Consider the following 22252-nt stretch of genomic DNA (forward strand, 5'->3'; position numbering starts at 1 on the left):
CAAACGATCATGAACCAACAAATCAGATCTAAGCTTTGCAATCCTGCCACATTGAGTCATGAAAGTGGAGGAGCATCAAACAACTAACTGGAGGAAAAGTGCAATGAACCCAAGACATCTGTGATAGTCATAATTCTTCAGTATTGTCTTTATCTTCAGCCAATAATGCCTGGTGGATGATCTATCTACCTGAGGCCCCTAGCATCACAGATGCTAATCATCAGCCATTTTATTTCATTTCAAGTGATATCAAGAAATAGCTGAAAGTACTGGATAACAGTGTGGGCCCTCATAACATTCCAGCCATAGTACTCAAGATTTGTGCTCCAGAGCTAGCTGTACCCGTAGTGGAGCTGGCAGTGAAGAAAATTCACCAGTCATGTCCTGTCCACAAAAAAGCAGCACAAGTACAGTCCAGCGAATGGTCACATTGTCGATCTATTCTTAATCACCAGCAAGGTGATTTGAAGGGGTCTGCAATAATGCTATGAAGTGACATTTGGAAAGGAATAAACTGCTCTCTAACTCTGTTTGGATTCCGCCAAAACCAGTCAGGTCCTGTCCTTATTACAGCCTTGGACAAAAGAGCTGAACACCAGCACTTGACATCAAGGCAGCATTGGATTTAGTGTGGTATCAAGGAACCCTAGAGGGGTGGTGGGGTGGGGGGGCGTGGGGGGAGAGAAACTGGAGTCAATAGGAATTGGCAGTGAGGGTCGGGGACAGAAGTTGAAGTTATACCTAGCATACAGTAAGATGGTTGTTTTCCTTGTAAGTTAGTTATCTCAGCACCAGGACTTTGTTGGAAGAATTCCTTGGTGGTGTCTGTGCCCAACTAGCTTCAGCTGCTTTATCAATGACCTATCCTCCGCCATAATGTCAGAAGTGGGATGTTTGCACAAGGTACACCATCCGTGACTCAAATACTAAAACAGCCTGTGTCCAAATGCAGCAAGATCTGGATGGTATCCAGGCTTTACTGAGGAGTACCATGCAACAGGTATCACGTTAAAGTTCCAAGCAATGGCCGTCTCCCAACAAGGGAGAATCTAACCATCAGCCTTTGCCACTTATTAGTATTACCACTGCTGCTGACTTTTCCCACTATCAACACCCTTGTGATTAAACTGAGCAGAAACTGAAACTGCCAAATACATATTGCAACTACAAGACCATGTCAAAGGCTGAGAATTCTATGATGTGTAGCTCACCTCACCTCTTCATCACCTTTCAACAACCTAAAAGAATGTGATGGAATACTCTCCACTTACCTAGATGAATACAGCTCCAACTCAAGAACTTCAGCAGAATCCCGAAGAAACCAGCCAACTTCGTTGGTGTGCCACCCACCAGTTTCTACATTAACTCCCTTCATAATGGATTCGCCGTAGCAGCAGTGTGTCATCTGAAGGTTGCATTTCAGCAACTCATTAAAGCTCCTTCAAAAGCACCTTCCAAACAGTGACCTCTTTCACCAAGAGGTTCCCCTCCAAGCTGCACACCAACCTGCCTTGGAAGTACATTGTTTCTTAACCGTCACTGTGTCAGAGTTCTAGAACTCCCTTCCTAATAGTACTTTGATATACCTACATCAAAGACCTTAGCAGTTCAAGATGTCTGACCAACACCTTCTCCAAGCCTGCTAGGAATGGGCAACAGGTGTTTCTTTAGCCAGTCATACCTGCATCCCATAAATAGAGATGCGACGGTGTTGCAATTCAAAAATTAAGCAACAGTTGGAGTAATTCATTAAATCTTAAGATGAGTTATTTTGATGTGGAGGTGACTTATGGTCAGCGGAAAGGATGAACAGTATTGGAGATTTGATACAAGTGAAAATCAGCAAACAGTGGACTGAGTAATTTGAGTTGGGAGGTCATAAATAGCGTGAAAGAGAATTGAAACAGCAGTAGAGTAAGATGAATTAATTGAGCAGATGACGGGTGAAACCTGGAGATAATTAAGAAGAAAGCAGGAAGTCAAATTTGTAGTGATACCAAATTAGTGGGTTTATCAGCAGAGGTTGTAGGAGCAATATAGATGGTTCTTATTTGGACACAAGTAAATCAGCTTATTTTACTTTAAGTCCAAAGAGAAGGTGGAGGAGAATGGTCTGAAGTGGAGGAAGAGAATTGGGATTATTTCGCTGGTTAAGTGTCAGTACTTAAACAAATCTGTTTAAAATAATTCAACTTACTTAGTTTTGAATGTAGTAACATAGCCCTTGTGAGCCTGCTTTTCCTCACCATCTGTACACTGTTCTAATCAGTAGGTTTTCCCAGTAATGTCACTAACACACTGGTACTCCGATGTGCTATAATACTTAGTAAAATTATTTGGCTCTGTGTATACCACAATTTTGCGGTAACACCCAGATTTGCCTGTTGTACTTGACTTTATTTATCTATGTATTTACTTGAATTTTTGTATCTGCCGTGTATAGAAATTGGTGCACTTAGATTATCCTTTGCATCATGTTTTTCTTGGTGGCTTAATTGTGATCTGTTACTAAGCTTGCTGAGAATATAAAAACACATTTCAATATTTTATATAATCCTGTTCAGGTGTAAAGGTCACAAAATAGTCTATTGTGTGGCTAAGCTATGTGATTGATGCACTTTACCATAGGATAAGATTTGTCCTTCTTAGCCTTTACCACCTTTATCTGTTACCTTTTATTTCTTGACTTTGAAATTCTATTTACTTGTTATTTTAATGGTTCTTTTCTTCCATTTCTGGTCCCTGAGGCTTCCAACCATTGCAATCTTTTATCTAAAGAATTTAACTTGAAACTTATAGAAATGGGAGTATCTATTACTGAGCAGGTATTCCTTGCATGACTTGCCACAAAGAAGTCAATTAGATGTGAAGGTACTGATAGATCCTGATTCAGCAGAAGTTACTTTTTTTTTCAATCTTGGCCAGAAACTAATTGGGCTAAACATTACACAGTGCTTAATTCAGAGCATGGGTCCTGAGCCTGCACTTCCTGGAAGCAGGACTGGGTCAGTGATTCAACTATGGGTGGCCCTCTAATTTGCACACTGTCAAGTTCAGGGCTGCAGGAGTTTCCGAATGCTGCTGTCCCATTCAGAATACTGAAGGCAAAGAGCGAAAAGTGCTGCTGTGATATGGGGATAGATCAAAATGAGGTTCCCTCAAACAGCTATGTAAAAATTAAAATTCTGTCATGAGTGACAGACCACTCTGGATGGTGGTAAAATCACTCACTCCTGTTAGCTCAATGGTACCACTTTGGTGTTCTCCCTTGCTCATGGCCTCCTCTTTGAGCCATAGAGTGTCAATGATACTAGCAAATTGCCAGCCACCATGAGCAATGGCCTTATCCATGTACTGTAACTATACAGATCAGCTGCCTATTTCCTTGGAGTCCAACAATCCACCTGTCAGTATGTTGATGGAAAACTTAGCTGAAGTAGTTCCATTTTACTGTCACCTGGGACTCAGTAATATTCGGAGCATTTTGTTTGAAGTAGAATTATATGCTTATGTGGGGTGTGAAGCTTTCTATTAAATAACTTGGTGAAAGGATCTTGCAGGGTGATCACGCTTGAGATCACTAACTTTTGGTGTTTTTGTTTTAACAGATAGTATCTGCAGTGCAGTACTGTCATCAAAAGCAAATTGTACACCGAGATCTTAAGGTAAGTTATATCAGTGTTTACTTCATATGCAGAGTGTTTCACCTGTTTGCAGTGTGTTAGCTAGCAATCTGTTCTTTTTCTTATTTTAATACTTAAAATTAAACTTTCAATAATTAACTCATATTTGAGGGCGACTTTGAATATTTTGTTAATGTGCATGATAATTCTAGGAAAAGTTTATCCGTTTTACTTGGGTTTTGTGTTCTGCTATAAAGGTAGAAGCAATCTGAGTTCGCCCCAGAGAGATGCATAGGTCCAGAACTATTGAGTGCTGGACAGCAGAATCATGTCTTAAGGATTCTAAATTATGCGACTGATATGTAACCAGTCCTACTTAATAAGAGCAATTTTCTCTCTCACCTAGAACTGTAAGCCAAGTTTGGCTTGCAATATTTTCTGGAATTAAGTGGGAATACTTTTTCTCGGTCTTTGAAATGCTGTTCTCTATAAGTACACTGAGGAAAGACATTATTTGCATGCAATTTCCTTTGATTTGCAGCATCTTCAACTTAATGTTGAGATCATTCAGTATAGGAGTTGGGAATTCATGCTGAGGTTATACAGGACATTGGTGATGCCTCTTCTGGAATGCTGTGTGCAGTTCTGGTCACCCAGTTATAGGAAGGATATTATTAAGCTAGAGAGCGTTCAGAAGAGATTTATCAGGATGTTGTCAGTGCTGGTACTAGTTTAGTTTGGGACTATGCTTGGCATAGACTGGCTGGGTCTATGACCGAAGGACCTTTATGTGCAGTTTGACTTTATAACTCTTTTCAATTAACTTTCAGATAGAAAAGGCTTTTCTTTGAAGGCCTGTTAAAGTGGTTTAATGTATTGGATATGATGGAGATATTGCAAATTAAATGTTTCTATGCATATTCTGAGTTTATAGTTTCTTCATTTGCATTATGTTTTTAAACCTAGGCTGAAAATCTACTGCTAGATGCAGATATGAATATTAAAATTGCAGATTTTGGCTTCAGCAATGAGTTTACAGTTGGCAGTAAACTGGATACGTTCTGTGGAAGTCCACCATATGCTGCTCCAGAACTCTTCCAAGGGAAGAAGTATGATGGGCCCGAAGTAGATGTTTGGAGTTTAGGTGTTATACTTTACACATTAGTCAGCGGTTCATTACCATTTGACGGACAGAACTTGAAGGTAACTCTCAAGTTTCCATTGCTTAAAAGCTCTAGTTAAATTTAATAAATGACCACATGGTGCTTTTCTTATGCTGTGGTGCCCTGGCCAACATTTATTCCTCAACCAGCATCATGGAAACAGATTATACAATTATTATCTCATTTCTGGTATGAAATTATAATACTAACTACACTTGTAAAACAAAAATTCCAAAGGCTGCCTCGCTTTACTGAAATTGTCAAAGTTGTAGATTCTTTCGTCAACCATGCAAAGGATAATGGTCTTGTGCAAAATTATATCACAAAATTACATGGAAGAGATGTGTATACAGTAGTCAGACACATGGAGGCATCTTTGAATAACCCTTGATTGCTTACTTAACTAAATAGTAAATGACATTACAAATGTTTAGATTGTCATTAGTATGCATTTGTTTAGTGCCTTCATCCTTAACGTCTTTTATATAGAGAGGGATTTTTCTTTGGTCAGACAGATGTATAGGTAAATGGCTGATGCAGAAATATAGTCAGTAACTAGCTTTGCCATCTTGTGGATCATATTTTGCCTGTAGTATGATAGAAAAGTTAACAGCATTCACTACAATCTGTCCTGAGACTAACTGAAATGTCAAAATTTATCATTACAGTGAAGTTTCCACAACTTTATAGTACATTTTCTAAACATTTAATTTTGATTTTCAGATTTCATCTTAACCCCATGTGCAAGTCATTTATTTCATTGTGTTAGGCTTAACTTAAGGTGAAGAATTATCAATGCTTTATTATAAAGAAAAGAATTGGATTGAAGATTCTATATTGTATTTAATAGGTATGGCAGCATCTGTGGAGAAGGAGATAAAATTTCAGAGTGGTACCAATGGAAAAAGGTACCAATGTAATAGGTTGGAAGTAAATATATAGATAGGGAAAGGAGAAAGGGAGCAAAGAATAAAAGAGATAGGGTGGAAGACAAGTGAGATTAAATGGCAAAAAAATCTCTGTTGAAACAAAAGAGAAAGAGAAATGTCAGATACAGATGTAAATGAGAAAATCTGAACTGTTACCATTACTTTCCTGTCCAAAAATGGAGGTGGATCTGGAAATTTCTGTTGATTTTCATAAAGCCATAAAGTGCCTAATCCAGAAATGAGTTGCTGTTTGTCAAGCATCAGTTGAGCTGATTTGTGACGGTGTAGGAAAGTGATAAACCTATGTCAGTGAGTTTTATAAGATAGCAGATCAAACGCAGGAGGCCCCCAAGCATCTTCAGATGATCTATCAATGGCCTTCCCTCCATCATGAGGTCAGAAATGGACATGTTTGCTGATTGCACAAAGTTCAGCATCTTACATTACATCTCAGGTACCAAAGCAATCTATCTTTATATGCAATAAAACTTGGACAATATTCCTGTTTGATAAGTGATGAGTTGTCGGACACGTGCCAGGCTATGATCATTTACAATAAGAGTACCTAACTATCTCCCTTGATGTTCAGTACTATTGCCATCACTGAAACCTCTACATCATTGTCCTGGGGATTCCCATTGGCCAGAAACCATACTGCACCAACCTGTTAAATACTGTGGCAAGGAAAAGGGAAATCCTGTAATTGCTAGATCTTTGGTGACCTCCAAGAAAGATGCCCACTATGAGCATGGTCGCCACCACTGAAAGAAGAAATTGTCCTTTGGATTAACTGTGTAGCATTTAATAATTTAAACATGGGAAATAGCATAGTTTCTGAGAGTTGTTTCATTCTCTTTTAAATAATTTACCAGAGTTGGAAGTTGCTGCAGTTCATTGACACAGTGGATAATTAATATATATGCTTATTTAACTTTGAATTTTTGAATATTGTTGGAGATCCCTGATGTATTGGATAAATATGCAACTTAATATTTTACTGAATGTACAGAAGAGGAAAAGTGTGGCATTTGTTCCCTAATCAGTAAAGGAACCTTGGTGTCTTTTAGAGTGAGAATTGGAAAAATTACAACCTGAAGCAATAAGTTCCCAAAATTATATTTCAGAAGCATTTTGAGCGTTTTCTAAATTCAGGAAGTGGTTACAATGTCCAGTAAGGCATTAACTATTTTGAACTTTGTGCTAAAGGAACTAAGGGAAAGAGTGCTCAGAGGGAAATACCGGATTCCATTTTACATGTCTACAGACTGTGAAAACCTCCTTAAACGCTTCCTGGTGCTTAATCCTTCTAAAAGAGGTACACTGGAGGTAAGAAGTCCAGATTATTTTACTGTTCTTTTGCCATACCATTATTTATTCAAGTATTTATGAAAACTGATGTCCCCATTACAAGATGAAATATTGATAGAATTTTAAAGATTTGTGAACTGGTCAGGCTTTTCTCAAATGGTTGTTTTGAAAATTTTAAGTGCAGCCACAGGCACCAATACTAAGATTTAGAGTTCTTAAAGAGGCCCTGTAATTTTTAACACTCAATCGACCTCCACAGCAGCCATTACTGGCTCAAAGTTCACAACACGACAATCTCATCTGCACCCCCACTGGGGATGCTGATTCTACACTTACGATAACCTTGGTTCCGGGGTAACTGCCATGTATATTTATGAAAGTACATACTCACTTTTCTGTTGGCATACTTAAAATTAGCAGAGGTACATAAACGAAAGTGTAAAAGTAGAATTTAAGATGGAAGTATTCCAGTAGGTAGAAGTGATTACAAGGCAGGGTGAGCAGCAGCAAAGGAAGAAAATACGCATTTAATGCATTCGGTCAACAGGACTACAGCACTGCAAAAGTAAGCTCATGACTGAACTTCCCTATAAAAGTGTCCAAATAAATAAAACTTCAGTATTTAACTTTAAAAGACTCCATGCTCTGAATATTCACATCCTTCACCACTGATGGACAACGACAGCAATGCAGGCCACCTACAAGATACACGGCAGAAATTGTCCAAGTCTCCTTAGACAGTGCCTCCCAAAGCCACAACTCTGCGACCTGGAATGACAGACAACAGATGTGTGGGAATACTGCCGCCTGTAAGTTCCTCTCCAAGCCTTATGCCAGCCTGAATTGGAACTATATTGCCATTGCATCTGTATCACTGGGACAAGATCATGAAATTCCCTCCCCAGCAGCACTATGGGTGTGCCAACACACCATACAACTGCAGTAGTTTAGATGGCAGCTCCATACCAAGGACATTTACATAGGGACATTAAATGCTGGCCAAGCTAGTGACACCCAAGTCAGATGAACGAATTTAAAAATTAGCTTAAATTCATACTGACTTTGTGAGGGGACATCCACAATGTTACGATTGCTAGGTTTTTGTGAGCAGGTTGTTTTGAAGTTACAGGTGACTGCTGTTGTTAGACCATGAACTGTAAAATCCTGATCTTTACTTTGATTCAAGTCCATAATAATTTAGAAGGTTTATCTAGTGAGCAACTGAGTCCACTGGATCAAAGATGCCTGAGGTTTGAACCTGTTTGTAGCCTCTATTGTTCAACTGCAAATCAATTAGTACAGAGTTCCTAGAGGCTTCAGTTTTAGGACTGAGACATGCTAATTCTCATTATCTTGGCTTAAGTAAGAAGAATAACCCTTTTGACCTTGAGACCTGATAACTGAGGTCGGTCGTTCAGCCTGTTGAGTCCGCTCCGCCATTCAGTGAGATCATGGCTGATCCTCAAATCTGCTTTCCTGCCTTTTCCCCATAATCCCCAATTCCTTTGCCAAGTCAAAATCTGACCATCTCGGCCTTGAATGTACTTAATGACCCAGTTTCCACAGCCCTCTGTGATAAAGAATTCCATAGGTTTGCTACCCTCTGAGAGAAGAAATTCTTCTTCACTTCTATTTTCGCTGTGCAACATCTTATTCTGAAATTTTGTCATCTGATCTTGGACTGTTCCACGAGGTGAACAAGCTTTCTATGTCAACCCTGTCAAGTGCTCTAAGAATCTTACATGTTTCAATAAGATCATCTCTCATTCTTCTAGATTCCATTGCATACAGGCCCAATCTACTCAAACTCTCCTGATAAGTAGTCCCTCCATATCTGGGATCAGTCTAATGAACCTTCATCGAACTGCCTCCAGTGCCAGTATATCAATCCTTCGATATGCAATCCAAAACAGTTTGCATGCTTCCAGCTAGGATCTGACTAGTGCTTTGTGCAGTTTGTGCAAAACCTACATACTTTTATATTCCATCCCCTTTGAAACGAAGGCCAGCAATCCATATGCCTTTCCTATTACTCATTCAGATTGGAAGCTTGCTTTTTTGTGATTCCAGCAAAGACACTCAAATCCTGCTGTTCTGCAGCTTTCTGTGATGTTTCCCTATTTAAATAATGCTCAGCCGTTCTGTTCTTCCTGCCTAAATGCATAAAGCCATATTTTCCATGTTATCTGCGAACTGACTTAACCTGTCCATATCTTTTTACACACTTTGCACCCTCCTCAGTACTTGCCTTCCCACCTATTTTTGTATCATGCGCAAACTTGGTTATAATAGATTCATTTTTCTCATCCAATTATTGTGTATTGTATACTACAGCTGCCCCAGCATTGATCCCTATGGCATGCCATGAGTTACAGATTGACAGCCTTAAAATGTCCCCTTTGGGGAATTGAGTTTAAGAGCTGCAAGGTTATGCTGCAGCTCTATAAAACCCTGTTTAGACCACACTTGGAATATTGTGACTAGTTCTGGTCGTCTCATTATAGGAAGGAAGCTTTAGAGAGGGTGCGGAGATTTACCAGGATGCTGCCTGGACTGGAGGGCAGGGCTTATGAGGAAAGGTTGAGGGAGCTTGGGCTTTTCTCATTGCAGTGAAGAAGGATGAGAGCTGACTTGATATAGGTGTACATGATGATGAGAGGCACAGATAGCGTGGATACCGCGAGACTTTTACCCAGGGTGGAAATGACTATTATGAGGGGACATAATTTTAAGGTGATTGAAGGAGGGTGTAGGGGAGATGTCAGACGTAGGTTCTTTACACAGAGTGTGTTGTACAGATAGTATGTTGGATGTGTGCAATGTGCTGCTGGCAATGATAGTGGAGTCAGATGCATTAGGGACATTTATGCGACGCTTGGATAGGCACGTGGATGATAGTGAAATGTAGGGTATGCAGGGTAGTTTGATCTTACAGTAGGATAATAGTTCAGCACAACATTGTGTGCCAAAGGGCCTGTATTGTGCTGTACTGCCCTTTTTTTTCTATTCTAACTCTGATTTCTATTAGATAGCTAATCCTCTATCCATGCTAATGTACTACCACCAACACCAGGGGTTCGTTGTCTTAAGGAGTCTAATGTGTGGTAACTTTATAAAATGCCTTCTGAAAATCTAAATATATTGCCTCCACTGGTTCCCCTTTATCTATCCCACTTGTTACCTCCTCAAAGAATTCCACTAAATTTTTCAGGTATGATTTCTGCTTCATGAAGCTATGCTGATTCTTCTTGATCTTACTATGCATTTCTTAATATTCTGCTATTACATCCTTTATAATAAACTCTAACATTTTCCTAAGAATAAGCTAATTGGTCTATGTTTCCTTTTTTTTGTCTCTTTCCCTTTTTAATAAAAGGTGTTACATTGGCAGTTTTCTATTCGTCTGCATCTTTTCCAGACCTGAGGGCTCCTAGAAGTTTATTACCAGTGCATCCACTACCTCTGTGGCTATTTCCTTTAATGTTCTGTGATGAAAAACCATTATTTCTGCTCCTAATCATTGGGAGCAACTCCCTCAGTCTTTTTGCAAGAATGATATTGATGCTTGATAAGACTGATTTCAGGATTAGTGGTAATGCACTTCCCCTCCAGTAACCTCCCAACAGACACTCCCAAATTTTACTTATTGATAGTCCTTTGGACCTTCTGCTGGTAGTGATTAATACCTAGTGAGCATTACCTAAGTAAGGAGCCAGCACTTGAAATTCTTCAGCAATACTTCTATGTCTAACAAATTGAGCTGTTTTATTTTAAGTTTGAAAGATTGATAATGGATTTCATAACCACCTGGTGGGTGGGAATTTGTTGACAAAGCGCAAAGCATTAAAAATACATCACTGACATCCTATTTATAAAAAGTGAAAGTTATAATCTTGCCAAAAGTGCCCTCTGATAGAGTTAATAATTAATGACTTTTGCTGATGAAGCAAAGTTCTTCTATCTTACAGCATTTCTGATCAATCCTTTACGCTGAAGACTGAAGTTTGCTTTTGACTTTAAAAAGACACTTAGTTGGACTTGTCAAACAAGCTGGCTAACTAGAATACTGCCTGAAAACACCATATGATATGAAATTATATATTTTATTTTAGATCCTTATACGTTGAAAGGAAAAAATTATGTATTGATCTCTTAATCTTCTCTTGCAGTTTGATAACTTTGAAATTGCTGTCTTTTCCTTACCCATTTTTCTGTGATCTTCTTAACTCTGCACTTTATAAATAAAAGTAGATATTCAGCAACTTGACCATTCTTTTTCTTTTGTGTTAAGTATCTAAATTACACATTGTGCCTTTGTATCCCCCAGTGTTGCTGCTGAAGGAGTTCGAGAGACAGGCTCTGCAACACGAAAGCAATTATGTGCACACATCAGCTGATTACATTGCTACTTTAATAATACAAACTGAAATTCAGGTTCAATAGTTATGTGGTCATTAAGCTTCCTCATGTCTGCAGTGAAGGCAGACCCTTGACTCAAAGGTGTCTTTCCATAAATCGTCATCCTGTGACATTCTTTTCATTTGCTAATAACCACCTTCAATTCTCAAAGCAACCAACATTGATATTCTTTTCCTTCCTCTTATTTTTCCCTAATGTACCTTCCATAACGACACTAAGGAATCCATTTCCTCCTCTTTGTGCCCTACACAGACTCTCTGGGCTGAATTTTTTTTTTTGCTCAATGCCAGTTATGTTGAGATTTTGGGAGGGTTTTCTGCTGCAGGACCTAGCAGAATTTCTTGCCGTACCTTACCAGATTCTCCTTATTAATCACATACTTTGTCTATATAGTGTTCCTGTCATCTGATTCTGTCCTATCCTACCACAAACCATTCGCCACTGCAGGGATATTCCAGTGTTGACTGGCATCCCTGGTGCCTGTTGCATTATCTTATGCACTCTTAGAACCACGTTCAGTCCAAAACTGTCCTCCATGGTTCCTGACATTTGCCCTGGATTTGGCAGGCAAGGAACATTAAGCACCCTGCTTTTCAAGCAGGGCCTATGTGCAGTAGAGCAATGGAGGGCTGACTTAATCTCCCAGAACTAGAAGAGGCGGCCGTGGCACTAGCCCATGCCAGATGTATTGAGGTTATCACCTGGTGCAAATCAGCTTTGACTGTTTAGGAGGATGCAAAGCAAACTAGGAGGTGGATAAATATCTTGCTCCACTCTGCCAACAGATCTGCCACGTCTTCAATCTAGTGCCTCACGCTCACCATAGCTGTACCTATCACCTAGCAAGGCATGTACTAATATCCCTCTTGCTGTTTCCAGCAACATTTCCTGCTATATATCATCTACCCCAACACCAGTAACCCTGCATGCCCTTTGCACTACCTTCTCACTCATTCAGAACACCCCAACTGCACCAACAATACAGTTATATTGCCCATTTTTGTCTCCCTTCATACCAACTTCTTTCTCCTTGCAAGAGGAATACAGGACCCAGGACAAAATAAATGAGCCAGGATTAGTGACGGGCAGTGGTTCCTTTGAACTGTGCTGCTGTGTGCGTGCAACTGTTCCAACATTCAGCGCACAAAAATTGGTGTACCAGCATTGACTACAGCATTAGCTTCTGGTTTGGGAAGTCGCAACTGCGCACAGACCTTAGTTATATGCAGAAGAAAAGCTTTTAGGGAGAACGCTGGTGGTGGACTTTGTGTTGAGGTTGTACAGGATGTTGGTGAGGCCTCTTCTGGATTACTGTGCGCAGTTCTGTTTGCCCTGTTATAGGAAGGATGTTATTAAACTGGAGCGGGTTTCGAAAAGATTTTCCAGGATGTTGCTGGGAATGGAGAGTTTGATATGTAAAAATAGACTGAAAAGGCTGGGGGTTTTTTCACTGGAGCTTAGGTTGAGGGGTCGCCTTACTGAGGTTTATAAAATCATGAGGGGCATGGGTAAGTTGAATGACAAGTGTCTTTTCCATGATGGGGAGAGCTGGAGGGTGTGGGAGAATTTAAACCTAGGGAGCATATATTTCAGTTGAGAGGAGAAAGATTTAAGAAGGACTTGAAGTCATCCTTTTTACTCAGTGGTTCATACATGAAATAAACTGCCAGAGGAAATGATGGATGCAGGTACAGTTACAACATTTAAAAAACATTTGGATAAGTTCATGAATAGGAAAGGTTTGGAGAGAGATGGGTCAAGTGCAGGCAGGTGGGACTAGTTTAGGGACCATGTTTTGGGAACATGGTAGGTGTGGACTAGTTGGACTGAATGGTCTGTTCCCATGCTGTGTGACTCTATGGCTCCATGACTGCTCAACATTTGTCATGACATTAAATGTCAAGTCTTAAATAGAGAACATCCTGACTCTGACTGTGCCAAGCAGCCTACTCTGTCCAATACCCTGGACCAGTGTCAGAGGCTGCACTTGTCTTACTGTGCAGGAAACCTCTGACAGAAGACTGTCTCCACTGACTTGATAAGGACTCCCGAAAACCATGTTAAGCTCTCTAGCTTTGTGTCTGTTCTAAATGGGAAGGCTATACAGCAGTGCTAAGAGGACAAAGTGCAAATTGGAAAGGTGAGGTAATGGTGGACAAGAAAGGGACACTGTGAGCATCCAGATAGGCTTCGAGCGAGTGTGCACTATGATAGTAAACCGGTTGGGCATGCAGCCTGGTCCAGTCTGTGAGCTGGATTCGTGTCCCTAAGCTCAATATTCTGGCAGCAGCATTGCAATGGTAGTTGAAGCTTTGAAGTTCAGAAGTGTACTGTAAGTGAATTGGAGATGATATGCCATGAGGGTTCTTAGAGGCTAACATATCAGATGCCAATGCTCATGGACATGGCACATGTGTGGTGGTGTCTATGGAGCATACTGTGAGATTTGCCCGATGACCAACATGGAGATCTTTTGGAGCATATGGCAAGCTGAAGTTGCTAGGTTCATGCTCTAGCTTCCATGTCAAGAATTTTTGATGCCTAGCTTTTAGTTCATTGGGTTTGGTATGATAGGCAGCTGAACATCATTGAGGTGAGTTCTGGCTGTCCCCCTGCCTAGAAGGAAACTGCAAGTTAAGGCAAGAAAGTAAGTGAAAAGCAGACAATAAAAGAGGATGAAAATGTAGCTGTAATTTTGGAAAGATGGTTTCAAGCAGGACAGAGGCAGGCCAGCACCTACCCAACTCCATTTTCAAAAAAAATCTAGCAGGCAAGCCATTTTATTTTTCCAGTTGGCAGCATTACTGTTATTCTAGGTGGTGAAGTGAAGAGGCTCTTAATTGACCACTTAAAGGCCTTAATTGGCCATTGGCCAGGAAGGTGAATGTTAGGCTTTCCTTCCCAGAACTTTTTTTTGATGTTGGGAATGTGTCAGATATCTCCCTGGTGCTAATCTGACCAATTACCTTCTCTTTCCACCACCTTCCCTGCCACCTCTCTGAGAGGAGAAAATTCCACCTTTTAGGCTCAGTTTCAAGAACTAAATAACATTTTATTTAAGGAGGTCTTCCAGAGCAACATAACCACTGTTAAAGTGGATAGTAGACAAACTAACCAAACATAAGGAAGACAGACTAAAAAGGAAATTATTGATGAAACTCAGCAGATCTAACAGCATGTGCAGAAGAAACTCGAATTAATATTTCGAGTCCAGTTACTCCTCTTCAGACTGCTGCCAGACCTGATGATTTCACCAGCAGTTTCTGTTTTTGTTTCAGTTCTTCAGCATTTGCCTTTTTTTTTTGTTTTATTTTAGTAAGGAAAGAAGACCGATCTGCAAATCCAGATGGATTCCTTCATGGATACTCAAAATAAATTGGGGAGGAAATAGCAGAAGCATGGGAATCAAATCTTTTTTAGTAAAAATTCAATAAAGGCAAGAATAGTGCCAAGGCAGAGGAACAGCAAATGTAATTTCTGCCTTCAGAAAGCGAATAGGAACTGATCCAGAAAGCTGTAGAATAGTCACTTTAATGCATTGGGAGAAAGTTAATATAATGCTAAAAAGTATTTATAACAGAAAATATTGTTAGTAACTTTATTGGATTTTGTAATGTAATGATGGACTACACAAACATGCTACACGTATTTTAAAGGCTGCCAATAAAGTAATATAACATCTGGGGCATGTGGAAACGGCAAAGATGCAAGCAGAGCATGTGAAGCCAAGGACGAGGTTGCACAATGAGCTTAAGATGGCTGCAAGACAGAAAATAGTTAAAATCCAGAGTTGTAGTAGAATAGTGGAAACTGGGTAGCTGTGTCCACAGAAATCCATACATGACTACTTTTGTTAATGGACCATTGGTCCCACTAACTGTTCATACTTCACGTGAGCTTTCTTTAACTCTAATGATCTTTTGCCACCCTTTTCACTATAATGTTATATCCCTCGTGTCTACACCAAATCTCCTAATTAAGCCAATGCTGTCTGCTTCAACACTTTTTTTTCAGCAGGTTCCAAATTCTCAAGCTCTGTGTAATTCCTCCTATTATCTATTTTGTCCCTTGTCCCTTGTTCTCAAATGATATTAAAGAACTCTATCGGGTCCCTTTAGCTTCAGCCCTCCACAGAAGAGGTTCAGTTGCTCAAAGTTTGCTTATAATTTATCATCACAATTCTGCTTGTTTCACTGGATTGTTTCTTCAATTCTTTTACTATCCTTTGTGTAGTATGTAAAAGTATGTATTGGCTAGCAAATTATTCATAAATATCTTTATTTCCTTACTCATTTAATTTCACAACTTCACATGGAATAAGTGACTGTACTTCTCCAAACCAACTGTATCATCTTGTACTTGGCTCAATTAAATTTGTGTTGAAATTTATCCATCCATGTTGCAATCCTTATTATGCATGATGATAACAAACACACAATGCTGGAGAAATTCGGCAGGTCAGACAGCACCTGCGGACAGAGAAAGAGAGTGGACGTTTGGCATTGGTGTGAATCATCTTTAGTGCTGAAGATGTTACCTGACTTGAAGCATTAACTCTGTTTCCCTCTCCACAGATGCTGCCAGACCTGTTGAGTTTCTTCAGCAGCCTCTGTTTGTTTAAGGATTCAGCATCTGCTGTATTTTGCCCTTACACATTACTAGATTTTGATGCAACTTTCCATATTATTCAGGCCTCAAATTAGTATCATTTATGTCAGCATCGTTTTTGCAATGTCATGCTACTTAAATTTGGGAAATGCGATTAAAGTAATACGTGGACAAGGTGAGAGGAAACCAGTAAAGAACTCTTTTGTGGAGTAAAGACAAATTTAGACAGGTGGTTTAATGAAACAGATCTGACTGCAACAATTCTACATAAATATTCTGGTGTTTTCTTAGGGAACAACTATGATCACCATTTTTGTAAATATAGCAGGCTGAAGCATTGTCTAGAGCTGTTAGCACAAGCCTCTTTTTGTTTTGTTGAGAACATGTGCTTATGCAGATGAGCAATTTGACAGAGATAATCCATAACTGACCTTGGCCAGGAGACGGTGCAATTTGTGAAATGTATTTCAGGGACCAGCAGCATGGAGAAAAGATTGGCATTCATAACCCTGATGGTGTCTGTTCAGTGACTCATTTAGAAGTTATGCTCAGCATGAATTTCAAAGAACAAATGTCATTGGCATGATCAAGTAGCCAACTGAAACTCACTATCTATGCTCACAGATGCAAACCAATTTCTCTTCCAATGTATTGTTTCTAATGTACAGCTAGTGCATATGGAAGTACAGCACAACATGATTCATTACCTTCATACACATTGAGGGGAAATGACTGGAAAGCAACTATCAGTTGCAATGTGTATTAAGATGAGCCACTTAAACAATAGGTCACCTCTTGTTCCATGTTTCTTTGTACAAATGCTTAATTGAGATCTTTTACAATGTCATTAAATTGAATTTATTTTGTATTCTTTTGTTGCCAGCAAATCATGAAGGATCGGTGGATTAATGCAGGTCATGATGATGATGAGCTTAGACCTTTTGTAGAGCCAGATCTGGATATCTCAGACACTAAGAGAATAGGTAAGTGTGAAACAACTGATTTTTGAGTTTGTTACTTATCTTATTATGGCACGGAAGAAATGTTCAAAGTTAAAGCTACAGATTTCACTAAACCTAATTGTCAGCTATTAAATAGAGTTAAATGATTTCAGGATGATCCACAGTTAAATCAGAGATGGTGAGGATAACGATCATGCAAACTTTGTCTGATGTTGCTGTTTATCTTGGCTTTGCATACACCTCAGTTACGTTTGCAAGCATCAAGCTGAGTTTTTGGTCTTACCACTTTAATTCGCCTTCAAAACCCATTCTGACCCCTCCGTCCTCCGCTCTACCTCACTGTTCCAATGATACTCAACGGAGTTTGAGAACGAACACTTCCTGTTTTGGTTAGATAGTTTACAACATTCTGGGCACTGTTTAATTTTAATAACTTTTTTTTAATTTAACTGGATACTGCAATTTGTTCTTGTCACAATCTTTGCATCATCTGATCAGAACTGACTGAAGCAAATTCTTTCTCTCTTTTTTCCTTTGAAGGCTTGAATTGAATCTTCCCGTACCACGTGCATTCCAGATTCAGATTACTTGTTGAATAAAAAGTGTCACATGCCACATGTGTTTCTTTTGCCATGTGCCATTCACCTTAAATTTGTGTCCTCTGGTTCTGAATCCTTCCACAAATAGAACATAGATCATTACAGTACAGGCCCTTCGGCCCTCAATATTGTGCCGACCTGTCATACCGATCTGAAGCCTATCTAACCTACACTATTCCATGTACGTCCATATGCTTATCCAATGACAACTTAAATGTACCTAAAGTTGGCGAATCTACTACCGTTGCAGGCAAAGCGTTCCATTCCCTTACTACTCTGAGTAAAGAAACCACCTCTGACATCTGTCCTATATCTTTCACCCCTCAATTTAAAGCTACGCCCCCTCGTGCTCGCCGTCACCATCCTAGGAAAAAGGCTCTCCCTATCTAACCCTCTGATTTATTTTATATGTTTCAATTAAGTCACCCCTCAACCACCACCTCTCTAACAAAAACAGCCTCAAGTCCCTCAGCCTTTCCTCGTAAGACCTTCCCTCTATACCAGGCAACATCCTAGTAAATCTCCTGCACCCTTTCCAAAGCTTCCACGTCCTTCTTATAATGCGGTGACCAGAACTGTACGCAATACTCCAAGTGTGGCTGCACCAGAGTTTTGTACAGCTTCACCATAACCTCTTGGTTCCAGAACTCGATCCCTCTATTAATAAAAGCTAAAACACTGTATGCCTTCTTAACAGCCCTGTCAACCTGTGTGGCAACTTTCAAGGATCTGTGTACATGGACACCGAGATATCTCTGCTCATCTACACCACTACCAAGAATCTGACCATTAGCCCAGTACTTTGCCTTCTGGTTACTCCTACCAAAGTGCATCACCTCACACTTGTCCGCATTAAACTTCATTTTGCCACCTCTCAGCCCAGCGCTGCAGCTTATCTATGTCTCTCTGCAAGCTACAGCATCCTTCGTCACTATCCACAACTCCGCCGACCTTAGTGTCGTCTGCAAATTTACTAACCCATCCTTCTACGCCCTCATCCAGGTCATTTATAAAAATGACAAACAGCAGTGGACCCAACACCGACCTTTTGCGGTACACCACTAGTAACTGGTCTCCAGGATGAACATTTCCCATCAACTACCACCCTCTGTCTTCTTTCAGCAAGCCAATTTCTGATCCAAACTGCTATATCTCCCACAATTCCATTCCTCTGCATTTTGTACAATAGTCTTCTGTGGGGAACCTTATCGAACGCCTTGCTGAAATCCATATACACCACATCAACCGGTTTACTCTCATCTACCTGTTTGGTCACCTTCTCAAAGAACTCGATAAGCTTTGTGAGGCACGACCTTCCCTTCACACAACCGTGCTGACTATCCCTAATCAATTTATTCTTTTCTAGATGATTATAAATCCTATCCCTTAACCTTTTCCAACACTTTACCAACAACTGAGGTAAGACTCACTGGTCTATAATTACCAGGGTTGTCTCTACTCCCCTTCTTGAACAGGGGAATCACATTTACTATCCCTCAGTCATCTGGCACTATTCCTGTAGACAATGACAAGTTAAAGATCAATGCCAAAGGCTCGGCAATCTCCTCCCTGGCTTCCCAGAGGATCCTAGGATAAATCCCATCCGGCCCAGGGAACTTATGTCTTCACCCTCTGAAGGATTTCTAATACCTCTTCCTTGTGAACCTCAATCCCACCTAGCCTAGTAGCCTGTATCTCAGTATTCTCCTAGACAACATTGTCGTTCTCTAGAGGGAATACTGTTGAAAAATATTCATTTAGTGCTTCCTCTATCTCCTCTGACTCCACACAACTTCTCACTACTATCCTTGATTGGCCCTAAATCTTTCTTTCGTCATTCTTTTATTCCTTAAATACCTATAGAAAGCCTTAGGGTTTACCCTGATCCTATCTGCCAACAACTTCTCATGTCTCCTCCTGGCTCTTCTGAGCTGTCTCTTTAGGTCTTTCCTGGCTACCTCGTAGCCCTCAAGCACCCTAACTGAGCCTTCACATCTCATCCTAACATAAGCCGCCTTCTTCCTCTTGACCAGAGATTCCACCTCCTTCGTAAACCACGGCTCCTGCGCTCTACAGCTTCCTCCCTGCCTGACAGGTACATACTTATTTAGGACACACAGGAGCTTTTCCTTGAATAGGCTCCACATGTCTAATGTGCCCATCCCCTGCAGTTTCCTTCCCCATCCTATGTTCCCTAGATCTTGCCTAATTTCATCGTAATTGCCTTTCCCCAGCTATAACTCTTGCCCAGTGGTATACACCTATCCCTTTCCATCACTAAAGTAAACATAACAGAATTGTGATCGCTATCACCAAAGTGCTCACCTACTTCCAAATCTAACACCTGGCCGGGCTCATTACTCAGTACCAAATCTAATGTGGTTTCTCCCCTTGTTGGCCTATCTACGTACTATGTCAGGAAGCCCTCCTGCACACACTGGACAAAAACTGACCCATCTATAGTACTCGAACTATAGTGTTCCCAGTCAATATTTGGAAAGTTGAAGTCCCCCATGACAACAACCCTGTCTCTCTCACTCCCATCAAGAATCATCTTTGCTATCCTTTCCTCTACATATATCTGGGACTATTCGGAGGCCATTAGAAAACTCTCAACAGGGTGACCTCCTTTCCTGTTTCTAAGCTCAGCCCATACTACCTCAGTTGACGAGTCCCCAAACAACCTTTCTGCAACTGTAATACTGTCCTTGACCAACAATGCCACACCTCCCCCCACCCCCCTTTTTCCATCTTCTCAGTTGTTACTGAAACATCTAAATCCCGGAACCTGCAACAACCATCCCTGTCCCCTGCTGTATCCATGTCTCCAAAATGGCCGCAACATCCAAGTCCCAGGTACTAACCCATGCTGCAAGTTCACCCACCCTCTTCCGGACGGTCCTGGCGTTGAAGTAGACACACTTCAAACCAACTTCTCCTTATCCAGACCCCTCCTAATTTGAATTCCTCTATTAAATCTCCTCTCAATGTCCTCCTCTGTAAGGAAAATAGTTCCAGGTTCTCCAGTGCATCCATGGGAGTGAATTTCCTAATTTCTAGGAACATTCTCATGAATATTTTCTGTACCCTCTCGCATACTTTCATATCATTCCGAAAGTGTAGTGTCTGGTCATGGGTACCAAAGTTAAAATCACTGTTTTATTACAGTTTTAGCAATTTTTAATAGCTTTTGTATTCTATCCTCCTGTACAACCCTATATCCTTTAGAATTGCATTAATTTAGTATTGCCTTTCCTACTTCCTATAAAAATTAATCACTTCGCATTTCTCTTCTTTAGATTTTTTTAAACTACTGTTTGTCCGCCCATCCAGCAGCCTATCTATGGCCTCTCGATACTCCTGTCAGCTCACAATACTTTGGGGTTTTATCGTCAACAATTGCTGACATTGTGCCCTCTGCTCCGTGTCTATGTCATTACTTTATTATCCAAAAAAAGGGAAGTTGAGCTGTATCTTCCTCCAAACTCAAAGTAACTATTCACCACTACTGTTGCCTGTTGCCCAGCCAAGTTTGTATTCATGTTGCCTACAGACTGTGTTTTATTCCACTAATTCTAGCTTTTCTGTCTTGATATGTGGCACTTTATCAAATGCCTTTTGAAAGTCCATAGCCAAATTAACTGCATTAGTGTCAGCACCCCTCTTAAGTCTCAAATTAGTTAAACAAAATTTGTCCTTTACAGACACAAACAAAAAACAAATATTGCTGGTAAAGCTCAGCAGGTCTGGCCGCATCTGTGAAGCGAAAATAGTCAATGTTTCGGGTCCGGTGAGCCTTCCTCAGAACTGAAGAACTGAGGGAAGGGTCACCAGACCCGAAACATTAACTTTGATTTCTCTTCACAAATGCTGCCAAACCTACTGAGCTTTTCCAGCAATTTCAGTTTTTATTTCTGATTTATAGTATCTGCAGTTATTTTTCTTTTTATTTGTCATTAACAAATCCAGGCTTTCCATAACCAACCCTCATTAGTCTGAGTGTCCATTAATTTTTTCCCAGACTTTCATTTCCTACCATGATATAAAACTGACTAATCAGTAGTTACTAGCCTTAGTCTTTACACTTTTTTTTTGATCAAGAATGTAACATTTGAAATTCACCAGTACTCCAGCACCACCCAAAGGTGAATTGCAAAATTATCATCAGAGCTTTCACAATGCCCACCATTGTTTCTCTGTGTCCTTGGAGCCAATATCTCCTCGAATAGCTCCTTTTGTATTAATTTTTATTCAATGCAGTGTCTCAACTGCCTCTTACTAAAATTTGGGAAGGATTTTTTTCTATCTGAGCCATTTACCCCAATGTTAACATTAAGCACTTCGTAAGTTAGGTGTGGCATTGTTTAGATATTAAAGCTTCTACTTTTCTCCCTTGTCCCTCACAAAACATATCTGCAACTCAACTTCAGGGAGAATCTTACTTATACAGGTCTGAATTTCCTATTTTTACTAACAATTAATCTTTTGATCATAATTATTGAAGTGGCTACTTTGCACCATATTGAGCAGCATTGTGAGTACCCTTACAACGTGCTGATTACATTTTTAAGCTCTAATGTTTACTTTGTTTCAAACCATTATCCTAATGACAGATGGGCAACATACTAATGCATCATAGCC

At 40.1% G+C, this 22252-nt stretch overlaps 1 protein-coding gene across 19 annotated transcripts in view; it reads left to right on the forward strand.

The window, feature by feature from the left end:
* The window catches only part of mark3a (MAP/microtubule affinity-regulating kinase 3a), a 189710-nt gene that overhangs the window by 115728 nt on the left and 51730 nt on the right, over positions 1-22252 (forward strand). For all 19 annotated transcript variants that reach the window (XM_048537578.2, XM_059649116.1, XM_048537573.2 and 16 more), the window contains 4 exons: positions 3609-3665; positions 4590-4826; positions 6922-7041; positions 16934-17033. In XM_048537578.2, the coding sequence (XP_048393535.1) occupies positions 3609-3665; positions 4590-4826; positions 6922-7041; positions 16934-17033 (514 nt within the window). The remainder of the gene's footprint in view (positions 1-3608; positions 3666-4589; positions 4827-6921; positions 7042-16933; positions 17034-22252) is intronic.

Source organism: Stegostoma tigrinum, chromosome 10 (assembly GCF_030684315.1).
Source record: "Stegostoma tigrinum isolate sSteTig4 chromosome 10, sSteTig4.hap1, whole genome shotgun sequence".
Classification (NCBI taxonomy): domain Eukaryota; kingdom Metazoa; phylum Chordata; class Chondrichthyes; order Orectolobiformes; family Stegostomatidae; genus Stegostoma; species Stegostoma tigrinum.